The sequence below is a fragment of the Thermobia domestica genome, chromosome 8 (genome assembly GCF_964235325.1).
Source record: "Thermobia domestica chromosome 8, izTheDome1.hap1.1, whole genome shotgun sequence".
Lineage (NCBI taxonomy): Eukaryota > Metazoa > Arthropoda > Insecta > Zygentoma > Lepismatidae > Thermobia > Thermobia domestica.
The window spans coordinates 136,576,374-136,589,434 of record NC_137461.1 but is presented as its reverse complement, the minus strand read 5'-3'; the positions used below and the strand labels follow the sequence as shown (position 1 = coordinate 136,589,434).

General features: G+C 34.8%; 1 protein-coding gene across 1 annotated transcript in view; it reads left to right on the top strand.

The window, feature by feature from the left end:
* The window catches only part of LOC145693232 (uncharacterized), a 34,925-nt gene extending 22,839 nt beyond the window's left edge, over window positions 1–12,086 (top strand). Inside the window, exons 4-5 of the mRNA XM_081769035.1 lie at window positions 4,788–4,888; window positions 11,052–12,086. Coding sequence (XP_081625161.1) covers window positions 4,788–4,888; window positions 11,052–11,925 — 975 coding nt within the window. The 3' untranslated portion in view covers window positions 11,926–12,086. The remainder of the gene's footprint in view (window positions 1–4,787; window positions 4,889–11,051) is intronic.
* Window positions 12,087–13,061: the final 975 nt, after the last annotated feature.

The window sequence follows — 13,061 nt, the reverse complement described above, 5'->3', positions numbered from 1 at the left end:
CCATAGTTTTACACTGTGAAACGAAACTCACTTGCTTCTCTACAAGAACAGGAAGTAGGAAAAATGTATCACAACCAGAGGTGAATCCACGGGGGGCGATCGAGGCAATCGCCTTCCCCCCCCCCCAGAAGAGGACACTTTCCTATTTTATAGATATATAAACAAAATCCATTCCAGAGTTTGGAGCTCTTAAAATAGCTCTAAGTAGCAGTATTACAACCCTCCCAGAAGTCCGTCCTGGATCCGCCCCTGATCACAACTCTCGGTTTCAGTATTGATCAACATATAGCAAGCATGGCAATAGTTAGCGAGAAGCATGAATTCACTACCTTCGCAATAGACTATCTCCAAGTTTTATCCTGTGGTAGGAATTTGTTACCACTTCTAATTTCAATAGTGATCACCATAGACCTAAAATAATAAGAGATAACGAGATATGTTTATACATATGAATCCAGGATTTGAAGATTGTCATCTCGATCGCTATCCCTCTATGTAAACCGGAAATAGTGTGATAAACTAACATTTCCGGTTTTATAGTAAAGAAAAACGATAGCCGGAAGCAGTTTTTGATATGGATTCTGTGCCACAATGGTAGTTTCCATCTCTAAGTTTAATGCAACCGAAAGTGATAAACCTTACTATATCTCTGGTTACAATATTTTTTTCTCATAGAACTTGAGAGGTATTAGGAAGCGTCAAACGTTTCTTTTAAATATATAATTTCATAATTCGAAGAAAAGATTTCAAGCCCTGCCCACTGGTCTAATGGCTATCACGTATTCCTTTGATGCAGAGTGGGAAAACATTGAACGTGTTATGGTGGTTCGGATTCCACTTTAAAATGTATGGTAGGTCCACGTCTTGTATAGTCTCGCTCGATACTGGAAAGGGACGCTGAACTTCAACAAACAACCAAGTAAAAAATATTTCATCTTAGTAGTATTCTTCTACTGAAGTTAGTAGCAGTAAAAACTAATACGAAAACGAAGACCCACCTATTTAAAATTTGAATTCTCGTTTGATGAGATTATTATAGTCAGATACTTAGTTCTTTGTCCTACCGTATATAAAACATCTTTAGAACAAACAAACCATTCAATAGTATTTTGTTAGTATTAAAATGCCTATTTTTGAAAGCAATCAAATTGTTTTTGATACTGACTTAATTAGTTATAGAAAATAAGAGAAATGAATGGGGGATCTTAGTGAGAAGTCTTTAAAATCAGTATCAGTACATATAATCACTTCATGTTTCATATTTTATTAAAATCAATTGTTAAAAGTCAATTTATTACAGAGTAGCCTGATACTATCACGATCAGTTCATACAGAATCCTTCTATTTGGTAATTTGTTAATCTTTTTTTATATTATAAAATATATTGTCGGGTAACTGCTGTATCGCCGGACCAATTTTAGGAAAATTACCGGGTCAATTTGAGAATTTATTTAAGTTTATGAGGAAGAGTGATTGAAAGTCAGGTAAGGGGAATAGTAAAAGCTCAGAAAGTGATTGTATTTGCTGGTTGTTTTTGATGTTGTAAGCGGCACTATGTGTGGAGGCGGATGGACTATTTCGCGGAGAGGTACACTTGTTTTACTATACGGACCCATAGATTGTAAAATATACAGAAAAAATTGGGCAAATCTTTAATTTGCCAATTTCATGTTGAGAACAGAACCCAACCAACCCCTGGGTTCTAACCCGTTCCTACTACTACTACTACTACCCCTACTCCTACTACTACTTATACTATGGATCCGTATAGTAAAACTGCGCACCTAATAACATAATCTAACTTAACTTAATGTAAACCAACCAAATATAACCGAATGCAGTATATTTTGCTCCATTTTTTCGATTTTCAAATTGGTCCGGCGATACAGCAGTGCCATATTGTCGTTCACACATTAATAATCACTATAAGTAAATAATTCTTTTTTAATATTCTGTAAAATATAAATTTTACAGTTTACTTTTGTGAATTATTATTTCTAATTTATATCCCTCAAGAACGAGAACCAAAGGTCTGTGCATCACAATATTTCGTGCTGAGCTCGCGCGCGTACCAGACTCGTTCAAGTCTATGACCATATCAACTTTGGCCAATATCGGATGAGTTTAACGCGTTTTAATGAAATTTCTTTATTTTACTAAGTTCAAGTCCTAATTTTCTGGATAGTATTTTGAGAAAAAAAAATACTGCTACCAGCTAGTCAGAGCATCAATGGAACTGTGTATTGTCAGCAGTTGAACCGTGTTCAAGAAAAAAACTCAAGACTCTAGAGCCAGCACTTTTGAATCGCAAAGGGGTCCTCCTGCTACAGGACAACGCTAAGCCCCACATGGCTAATATGACTCGGGACGCCATTCTACACTTTGAATGGGAAACATTATTGCATCCGCCATACTCCCCCGGACATTGCACCGTCCGATTATCACCTGTTCCATTCCTTGAACAATCAACTTACAGGACGCCAGTTCAAATCCCTAGTAGAGGTGAAAAATGTACTTGATACCTTCTTCGCTTCACAGCCCACCAAGTTCTACCGCGATGGAATACATGGCCTTCCAAAACGTTGGCAGAAGGTCGTCGATGCCGATGAAGACTATTTTTGATCTTCCAGGTATGTCTTAGGTTACATATTGATGTTTGAAGGTGTTGGGTGTAAAAGCGACAGATCTATCTTGGTTACCTTTATAGTTACTAAGCTCGTCAAGATCTACCACCTTGCCAAGTTTGGTAAAAATTGGCCATCTTTCGCGCTTTAATGAAATTTCTTGATTTCACTGATTCCAAACCTAACATTGATACCTAATAACTCAGGAGCAAAAAGTCTGTACACCATATTATTTTATACTGAGCTTCCATGCATACCAAGCTTGTCAATATTTACGATCTTACCAACTTTCGTCAAGATCATTTGAGTTTAATCAAATGCGTCTTAGTGAAATTTATTGATATCACTAACTTAAAACACAAATTTGATTAGCCATAACTCTGGAACCAAAGTCCCAAACATCTTAATATTTAATGTGTGTACTAAATACATCGCAGTCCATAACCATACTCATTTTGGTCGTGATTGGATGAGTTTCGTTAATAGTAGACATTATACACTATCCTTTCATTAAATCCAAATCCAAGGGGGCACGATAGCTCAGTGTTAGAACGCTTACCTCTTGTGCATTTGATCTCAGGTCAAGTAAGTTCGTGGCAGACATCGTGTCCGTGTGCTTTCCCGGGTTACTCCCATTTCCTCCTACATTATCATTCCACGAATTCAAAAACTTTTCGAGAAACAAAAAATCATCGAAAAATGGAAAACGAATTTTTTGTCGAAAAACGATTTTTTTTTCGAGAAAACGAAAAATCTTTCAAAAAACGAAAAAATTTTCGAAAAAACGAAAAAAAATTCGAAAAAGCGGAAAACGAAAAATGAAATTTCTGAAAATCGGAAAACAGATTTTTCGAAAAAGGCCATCCCTAGTGTGTGGAAGGCTCTTGTACACCATCTGCTATCGCGTCACATTGCCGAACGTAAGACGAACTGCAGGAAACTGTATGAGAAGTACCTGGCGGGTTCTAAATGGAAGAAAGTTGTCACAATGTCCATCTCACTACTAGCAGTCACATTCGGGCGATCACATACCATTGACGGTAAGGGGCGCAGCAAATTTTGTTCGTCAGTGCAGGGAAAGTCTCCCTTGTGGCTTTATGATTGTTACGCGTTTCGGACAGAGGGTAAGTTGGTGATATGCAAGGTGAACAAAAACGTGAAGGTGAATGCAAGATCCTTCCAAGAATTCATTGACACCTATCTATCGAAGAGATCCCATAATTGTATGGAATGGACGCGAACCAGTGATAATCCATATGGACAAGGCTTCGAGTAATACCGTCAGAACATCAGTACGTTTTATTATTATTATTATTATTATTAAGAAATGACAGAGGAATTCGTGTGATTCCGTTTGAAAACATTCCTGTGAAAAGACCAGATGCCAGTCCAATGGAATTTTACGCCTATGGACTGTTGGAACGACGACTTCAACATCGCCGCCCATGCAAGCTGGACAGTCTCTGAAAACTTTGCAGGGAGGAGTGGGACAGAAATCCAATGCCTGTTCTACGCTTGAGCTTGCTGCAATGGAAACTACGATGCCATGTGATAGCCCACAATGTTGGGGCCCAATAGAACATGATATTTGGCATCTCTTAAGATGAGTACCCGTCAAAAATTGTCAAATATAGTTTTTATTTGTGTTTCAAATTGTTCAAGATTTTTTTTTTTACTCCAAGTTACAGACTTGGGAACCGAGGTGTACCTAGTTCTAGTTACCTCCCTGTCGGGAGATTTATAAAGAAAGTCCCGGTCTTATGGCCCAGTGAACTGCTTCACTAAATTTGTTTTACATGTTTTTGAAAAAGTAGATTTGTATAAAACGGCGCGTTCCAACATGGACGAATTCGCCTGTTCGAAGTAGATTTGTTTTCACACTATTTGTAAAAATACTTGGGGTTAGAGGCTCAGTACATATAAAAAAGATGCAATAATATATAAAAATTGTACAAAAACTAAACTTTGTCAAAAATTAAAATTATGTACGAAATCACAATTGCACAATTAAAAGAGCATGACGCTCCAGATGTGAAGACGTCCGTCGCTCAATTATATGAGGTGCCTTTATATACAATTTTGGTATAACGATTCCTTTGTTGAGTCTACAATGAATTCCCATTTTTATATGTATATTTAATCAATTGTTATTTGTATTCACAGGCAACACCGTACCTAAATGTATTAGATCCTAAGTTCAAACCATACTTTGAAATATCATCTCAAATATGTGGTAGAAGGACTCAACTAACAAACGTGACAAGGTATGAATACATTTTAATATATTTGCTTTACTTCAATACATTATAGCATGAGACTAGTGATAATTCACTAGCTCTTCTGGTCATTATATTAAAAAAAAATAAACTATTTATTATTTCTCGATTTAGAAAATATACTGAACATTAGCATCATAAGAGTTTTAACGTGGCCCCTCCCACATACGACCTTAGTAGTAGGATCATTGAATAAGTCCTTAGAAGATTTTTTTTTTTAAATCTGAAAATTAAAAAAAAATCTAACATAATCTTTTAGCTCGACACATTTTTTCTGACTTTTCCCCAACCTTTTTAAGTCGTCCAAGTAGGATTTCGGAAGGTGCTTAAAAATAGGCATCTGCTTGGGCGATGACCTCGTTCAACGTGAATCGTTTTCCACCAAACCATTTCTTCAAGTTTGGAAATAAAAAAAAAATACTGGGGGCCAAATCTGGTGAATATAATGGGTGTTGTAATTAGAATTCCATAATTTTCGCAATCGAAACTGCGCAGGTGTGCACCTGTCCATTTCTTGATGGAAGAGATTTTTTCTTTATCAAATGAGGACGTTTCTTCTTGATTTCTTCTCTAAATTGATCCAATAACGACGCATAATACTCTCCATTTATCGTCTGTCCTCTTTCTAAGTAATTGATGTAGATGATTCCGCGTGCATCCCAAAAAACTGTGACCATCATCTTGTGGGCTGTTATTTCGTCGTCTTCCCCTTCTTCGGAGCTGAATCGTCTTAAAAAAAAAACTTTTGACTTTTCCTTTCTTCCTGAAGTGTAGTAGTGTATCCATGTCCCGTCCATTGTTATGAATCGACACAGAAACTTATCGGGATTGAGACAAAAAAGCGCCAAAACAGCCTCCGAATTAATCACACGATTGCATTTATTTTCCAATGAGCAAACGCGTTGCCCATCTTGCCGAGATGTTTTTCAAACCCAATTTTTCGTGAAGTCCTGTACCTAGTGATACGCCTGTAGTCTTAACTATTTCGTGTACTTTGATTCATCGATCACTCAAAACCAATATGAATTTTGTCTATCATTTCGGAGAAGTCGCTTCCACTGGACGCACAGTGGGGCGAAAACGCAAAAAGCTGGCCAAAATATGATAACTATATTCAAATTGAATAAAATTTAGTGTTAAGGGGTTATTGAGGTTTCTGATTACGATTCTGCAACTAACGTTGAAAAAAAACAAAATGGCGGAATAAAATTTGCAAAAGTCGAAAAAGTCGTAGAAATGTTCTCAAAAGTGGCGATAAAGGGGTTATTGAGATTGCTGATTACGATTCTGCAACTAAAGTTGAAAAAACAAAATGGCGGAATAACAAGAATGTCAACATACTTCGTAATTTTCAGAATGTATCTTTAACAACATTCACTTTTTTCACATATTTTGATGAACAATTACTTGTTACTTACGTTCTTATTTATTAGAAATGTATTATTACTTAAATGTCACAAATTATTGGTATTTGATTCGGTTATGATAACTGCAACGGCTTGTCACTGTAACATTATATGAACAATAATTAACATCAACACGCTTCGTAATTGGCACGTTTTGGCAGCTACGTTTTTGTCGACAGCATTAATTAATTTTGAGACTACCATTCTACAAAATATGAACGTGGTGCACGAAGGTGCACATAATGTTTTCAAATGTTTAAGTTAATAGAATATATAACAATGTGAAAATTTTGCCTGACTTGCGATTCAAATTATAATTATTACATCATTATTATTAATTTTTCACTTCATACACTTATTCTACTTAGCAGTACGATATAGGAAAACTTTATAGATTTAAAAATTATGAACGCGCTCGAAAGTTACAACAGTTTAAACGGACGCGTCACAATTCTTCTATTGTTCTCTACGCCTTTGACCTGCTGAAGCGTCTACTTAAGAGTGGCTCAGGTAGTCGGAATAAAGTAAAAACCCTATTCTATTTATGGATTTGGGCCCTTCTAACATCACTCTAGTCAACTACATAAAAAATTCCTATATTACTAACTTTCGTTTTTTTTTTTTTTTTTTTTTTTTAACTTTTGGCCAGCTTTTTGCGTTTTCGCCCCACTGTGGGACGTCCCGAACGATGTTCATGTTTACCGAACGGTGTGCCACGTTTAAACTCATTTACCCAACTGTAAACAGTCGCATACAGGAGCAGATGTGCCATGAACTTCAACCAACTCGGCTTTGATGTCTTTCGGTGTTAAACCTTTTAAATAGAAGTGTTTAATAACCGCACTAAACTAATTTCTTTTCATCTTTCTAAACAAAATCGACTTCTACAATCGACTATGACAAAGAAACCACGTGACGGATATAGCTGAAACTTAACAACAGTCTAGTGAGGAATGACACTTACTGAAAGCAAACTGTTTTCTATATTATAAGTGTCATCTGTCGGATTTTCAAAGGACGTATTGAACGATCCTCATATTTACTTTTGGTCCCACTTACCATGGACGATCTTCATATAATCTTTATGTCAATCATTTTTGTCTTATATATTACGAACGACCTTGTTCGTGTGTTAGAACTGCCGTTGTCATTAAAGTTTTTCGTTACTATTATTATGGATGTAATCCATTTTCAAAATGTGAAAAAAAAGTATAATTCTCAATTATTATTTGCTGAAGTTTATATATTGCAAGGGTTATATGACAGATAGAGGCAATTAAATAATAATAAAAAAGTATCTCTACAATTTAGAACAAGGATAACATGATAAGCAATAGGATCTGTAGTGTCTGATTCTCCTTTATATCGGAACCATTTTTTCCCTTGCCGTTGTGTTACCGTTTATATTGCAATAGATAAATACAATAATATGGCGATTTATCGGAGCTATTTTATTTGAGCTACACTTATTCATTTGGAACTGTACTCAAACTCTTTGACATTACAGCACCAAAAGACTATGACCAGCCACATTATTGAGAAATCAATCAACATATTGACCTTTCCTGCAGTTATTATTTTTTTTCTCCTTCAATATCACCTAAAATGCTTGATCGACAATTTTCAAAACTTATTTGAAACTACGCTATTATTAGCATTTAACGGGGAAAAATGTCCTGCGTGCTTAGATTTTCCCGGGGTTCTCCCGTTTACTCTTACTTTTCTCACTCCACTATTTCTAATCATTAGCGTCTTCTTTAGCCTAGCCGGCATAATCGTGGGACGTAAAACTTAAAGCTTTTAAATTTCCAAATTAATTGAAATAATTTAAAGTGCTACTGTTGTCCCACTATTTGAAAAACATATATTTCTCTAAAATGAAACATAAACTTAATCTAGATCCTACTTCAGTAAAACTCAAGTAGTTCCTCTGGAAGTAATATACAGGGTGTTTCAGATAAAATGTCCAGTGCTTATAAATCCGAAATGGCTGAGAATAAAAAGATGAAACAAAAACTGAGATAGGAAACTGTCATCATGGTGTTGTTGTGGTGACCCACAGGGCCCTCCTTCAAGGGGGGCCAGGGGCCAACTTCAAATTTTCAAATAGGAATATGTATTAAATCATACCTCATTCAATAGTACTTGAAAAACGAAACAACTTTTGTAGGAAACAATTTTCGATTTGGGCCACCGTTTTTAAATGGCCGCAAAAAGTGGGTCCTATATCAGATAAAACGTCCAGTGCTTATAAATCCGAAATGGTTGAGAATAAAAAGATGAAACAAAAACTGAGATAGGAAAATGTCATAGGACACATCACATGGTGTTGTTGTGGAGACCCCCACGGCCCTCTTTCAAGGAGGCCCAGGGGCCAACTTCAAATTTTCAAATGGGAACACGTATTGAATCATACCTCATTCAATAGTACTTGAAAAGTGAAACAACTTTTGTAGGAAACAATTTTCGATCTGAGCCACCGTTTTCAAAATGGCCGCAAAAAGTGTCCTGTATCAGATACAGCGTCCAGTGCTTATAGGCCTAACTCAGAAACGGCTGAGAATAGAGAGATGAAACAAAAACTGAGATAGAAACGATGATAAAGCATATCAAGTGGTGTTGTTGTGGTGACCCTCAGGAAACTCCGTGAAGGGGGCCCAAGTGTCAACTTCAAACTGATACAGGACTTTTTGCGGCCATTTTGAAAACGGTGCCCCAAATCGAAAATTGTTTCCTACAAAAGTTGTTTCGTATTTCAAGGACTATTGAATGAGGTATGATTCAATACATGTTCCCGTTTGAAAATTTGAAGTTGGACCCTGGGCCCCCTTGAAGGACGGCCCTGTGGGTCACCACGACAACACCATGTGATGCGCCCTATGACATTTCCCTATCTCAGTTTTTGTTTCATCTTTTTATTCTCAGCCATTTCGGATTTATAAGCACTGGACGTTTTATCTGATATAGAACCCACTTTTTGCGGCCATTTAAAAACGGCAGCCCAAATTGAAAATTGTTTCCTACAAAAGTTGTTTCGTTTTTCAAGTACTATTGAATGAGGTATGATTCAATACATGTTCCTATTTGAAAATTTGAAGTTGGCCCCTGGGCCCCCTTGAAGGAGGGCTCTGTGGGTCACCGCAACAACACCATGTGATGCGCCCTATGACATTTTCCTATCTCAGTTTTTGTTTCATCTTTTTATTCTCAGCCGTTTCGGATTTATAAGCACTGGACGTTTTATCTGAAACACCCTATATATATATATATATATATATATATATATATATATATATATATATATATATATATATATATATATATATATATATGTATATATATATATATATAAACTAATAGGTCTTATTAAATTTAGCAAAATTATATGCGTAAGTGTATAAGTTCATGTGTAATTTTCGAGAAAATGCAGACAAATTTATTTCTTTGTAAATCTAAAAATTGATGCTCTACGAGAATCATGCCACTTATTGAGGTGAAACTGACATTGAAATATACCCTCATTAACTTCTTCATTATAACATTAGCAAGATGACAGTACATAGTGTGGATAATGAGATTTAGCCTTAAATTATCATTAACTCCTAAATTTTAATTGCTATTTAACTAAAATAATGTCCAAATATAAGACATATATGCATATCAATCAGTAGATCACATCAAAGTCAATAAAATTACATACCTTAGGATACATTCTCATGCGTAGTTTTCGAGAAAATAAAAATACGAGCTTTTGTTTTGCTAAAAAAATATACTAATCGGTGCCAATAATAATTAAGTTTTTATCTTATATATGTATTTTACATGTAGCAAAATATAGTGTTAACTAGCAGACTGCACCTGTAACATTTGTATTTTCCTACCGGTGACAGATATTTCTTTACGCACATACTTACTACTTGCAAAATCAGCAAAATTAGGAATGAAATAAATTTGTCTACATATTGAAAAATGAAATGAAATCTTTTGAGTTTTATGTCTCACGGTTATGACGGCTAGGCTAAGGGAGACGGTGATGATGAGAAAGGAATGTATATAAATACATAAAAATGAAAGCATAACTATGAACACAAAATATGGGTAAACACGGTCAATAATAATAATAATAATAATAATAATAATAATAATGTTTAACCTAGTTGTTTAAACTAATTTTAATATTTTAGATCATTGCATTGTTATGTTCTAAAGTCGATTTGCATGCCCATATATTTGTAGCATCAATAATTCTGGGATGAAAGATTCATTAAAACCACACTAATTTCTTCATACCTTAACTTTGACACGTCTTGTTTAATTTACAGAAAACCACAGTCTAATGAAGTCTTGAAATCTATTAATTAACTCAAAATTTTAAGAAAAAGACTATTAATAATTAGAGGGAAAATAATCGGCCGACTTATTAAAATAATAATAAATAGGGAACTATTTTCTCAATTTTAATTCTGAGTGAAGATCATACTTGATTAAGATGTGTCATACTAAAGGAAGCACATGTAATTCGTAGTGTAATGAGTGCTGTTATTATTATTAATCAGGTTTTTTTTTTAAATATATAAATTCAGTTGTTTTTATAATTATGTTTCATTTGGACAGATACTCAAGAAAAGTATATAAAAAGAAGAACTATTCCTGAGTTATTAAGATTTCAAAGTTTATCTGAATGAAGTGATTTTTGAGCTGACATTTCCCTCTTCATTGTGTTCATAATTGTTTTGTTGTTGCAGGACTTCTATTGATGGCATTGAAATGGCTTCTCAAAGAGAACAAGTGAGTCTTCCCTTAAACAGTGATGATCAAGGTTCACTCCGGCGCTTGGATCAGAACCTAAACAGTCTCAATCATGAGTCAGTACAAAGCCGTGCTTCACAAAAGACTGGACAGTCTTCAACGCTGAGAGAATTCTGGAAGCGGCTCTTACATTGGCACGAAGAATACAGGTTAGAGTTTGGTCTCGGTTTCTGTTACGTTGGAACAGCTGTGGTTGGCATAATAAAAAGTGAATCTCGTCTCGTAAAAAGACAAGTTGAAGAAAATTCCTTGGACTTATCAAAACTTTTTTCAGTGTTAAACACGATGAATACTACTTACAAAGATGACCCGCTTCTCAATCTCATTGCAAGTGGTATCAAATGGTACAGCGACAACATGAATGTTCAAAATCCTGTTCACACTAATAATATCGTCCCGAATTTAAATGAGAAATATTTTCCCCCTGTGAATTATCATGACTCGAATCAGGAAAGCAATTATCAGAAAACAACAACTGAAAAACCTAAGGTTAAAAATCTAAAAGATACATTATTTGAAGCGGCAAGAGCTATTCTCATATCACTCTTTGATGTAGTTCCCGAAATTTTGAATTCTGAAGAGCAAGCTGGAATAAAAGAAATACTTGAACGTATGTCAAGTAGTAATATAGACAGTGATTTTGGAAAGATTTCTTCTGACAATAATATACTCTCACACTTCTTAGCAAAGACTATGCAAGTATTTTCGAACGAAAATATGCACGGATACTGGATATGTACCAAAGAATATCTTGTAGTCAAAATCTGGTTGTGGGTAGAGTCAAAAATTAATACTTTATTTCCTTATTAAAATATTTGTCCATTGTTTTGTAATATTTACTCATTAGTATTATACAAACTACAGTTGTACTATGTAAATTTTTGTTCAGCATTATGTAAGTTACGTACACTAATCAGCATGTTTCATTTTAATGAATAATCCTTAAATAAACTAACGACTATTAAGCTTTATTTTTCCATCTGTTTATATTTTCGAATATATCAGGTAACCTCAATCACTTCCAGGAATCGGCACATAATCTTTGAAATCGTTATGTTGACGACAAAAATAACAGTTTCTATGTTCGTTGCGCTTATGAACTTTGTAAATACTATTGCTTTTTTTTTTTTTTTTTTTTTTTTTTTTTTTTTTTTTTTTTTTTTTGCCACCTTAAGAATATCTAAGTGTCCGTCGTCAAGTATCGTACAAATGCCAGAGTGCGTGTTTTGATTTACAAATCGCAGGCAAAGCATTATAACGTTAATTGAAGTATTGTAGGGAATACCGATGTATGGCACATTTTAAAAAACTCGCGAAAACGGAGAAAACTTGTAGTAATGTTCCTGGACTACAGCATTATTCCACTCAGGGACTAGCTTGCCAGCATACTAGTGCCATCACTTGAGCACTGTAAAAACAAGCCTTTCAGTATGTCAGTCATGTTCCATACAGTACTTGATTTCTGGTAACTCAGCACATTCCAAAATGCGCCATACTGCGTTATTCGGTGGAAAATGAAATGAAATCTTACGTCCCACGTTTTACGGCTACGCTAAAGGAGACGTGATTATGAGAATGAATGGAATAGTGGAATGAAGAAATGGAAGAAGAATGGAATAGTGGACTATATATATATACGTACACAAAAAAAATGCCTTGGGTGAAAGCAGTCCCAGGCTCGATTCCCGATAGGTGAGAGCACAAATTTAATTTCGCAATCATTTACTTTCATTAATCATGTCTTTTTCAGTCTAAAAAGAATTATCGTGGAATGTTAAATTAAAATAATAATATTCATAATAATAATAATAATAATTATATTATTATTATTATTATTATTATTATTTTACGTAGGAAACAGTTGCTGCATTAGAAATAGGTATATTACAATCTGTAATAGATTTTGAGTTCACAATACACTTATGTAAGTTTCCCATTTTTTCTCC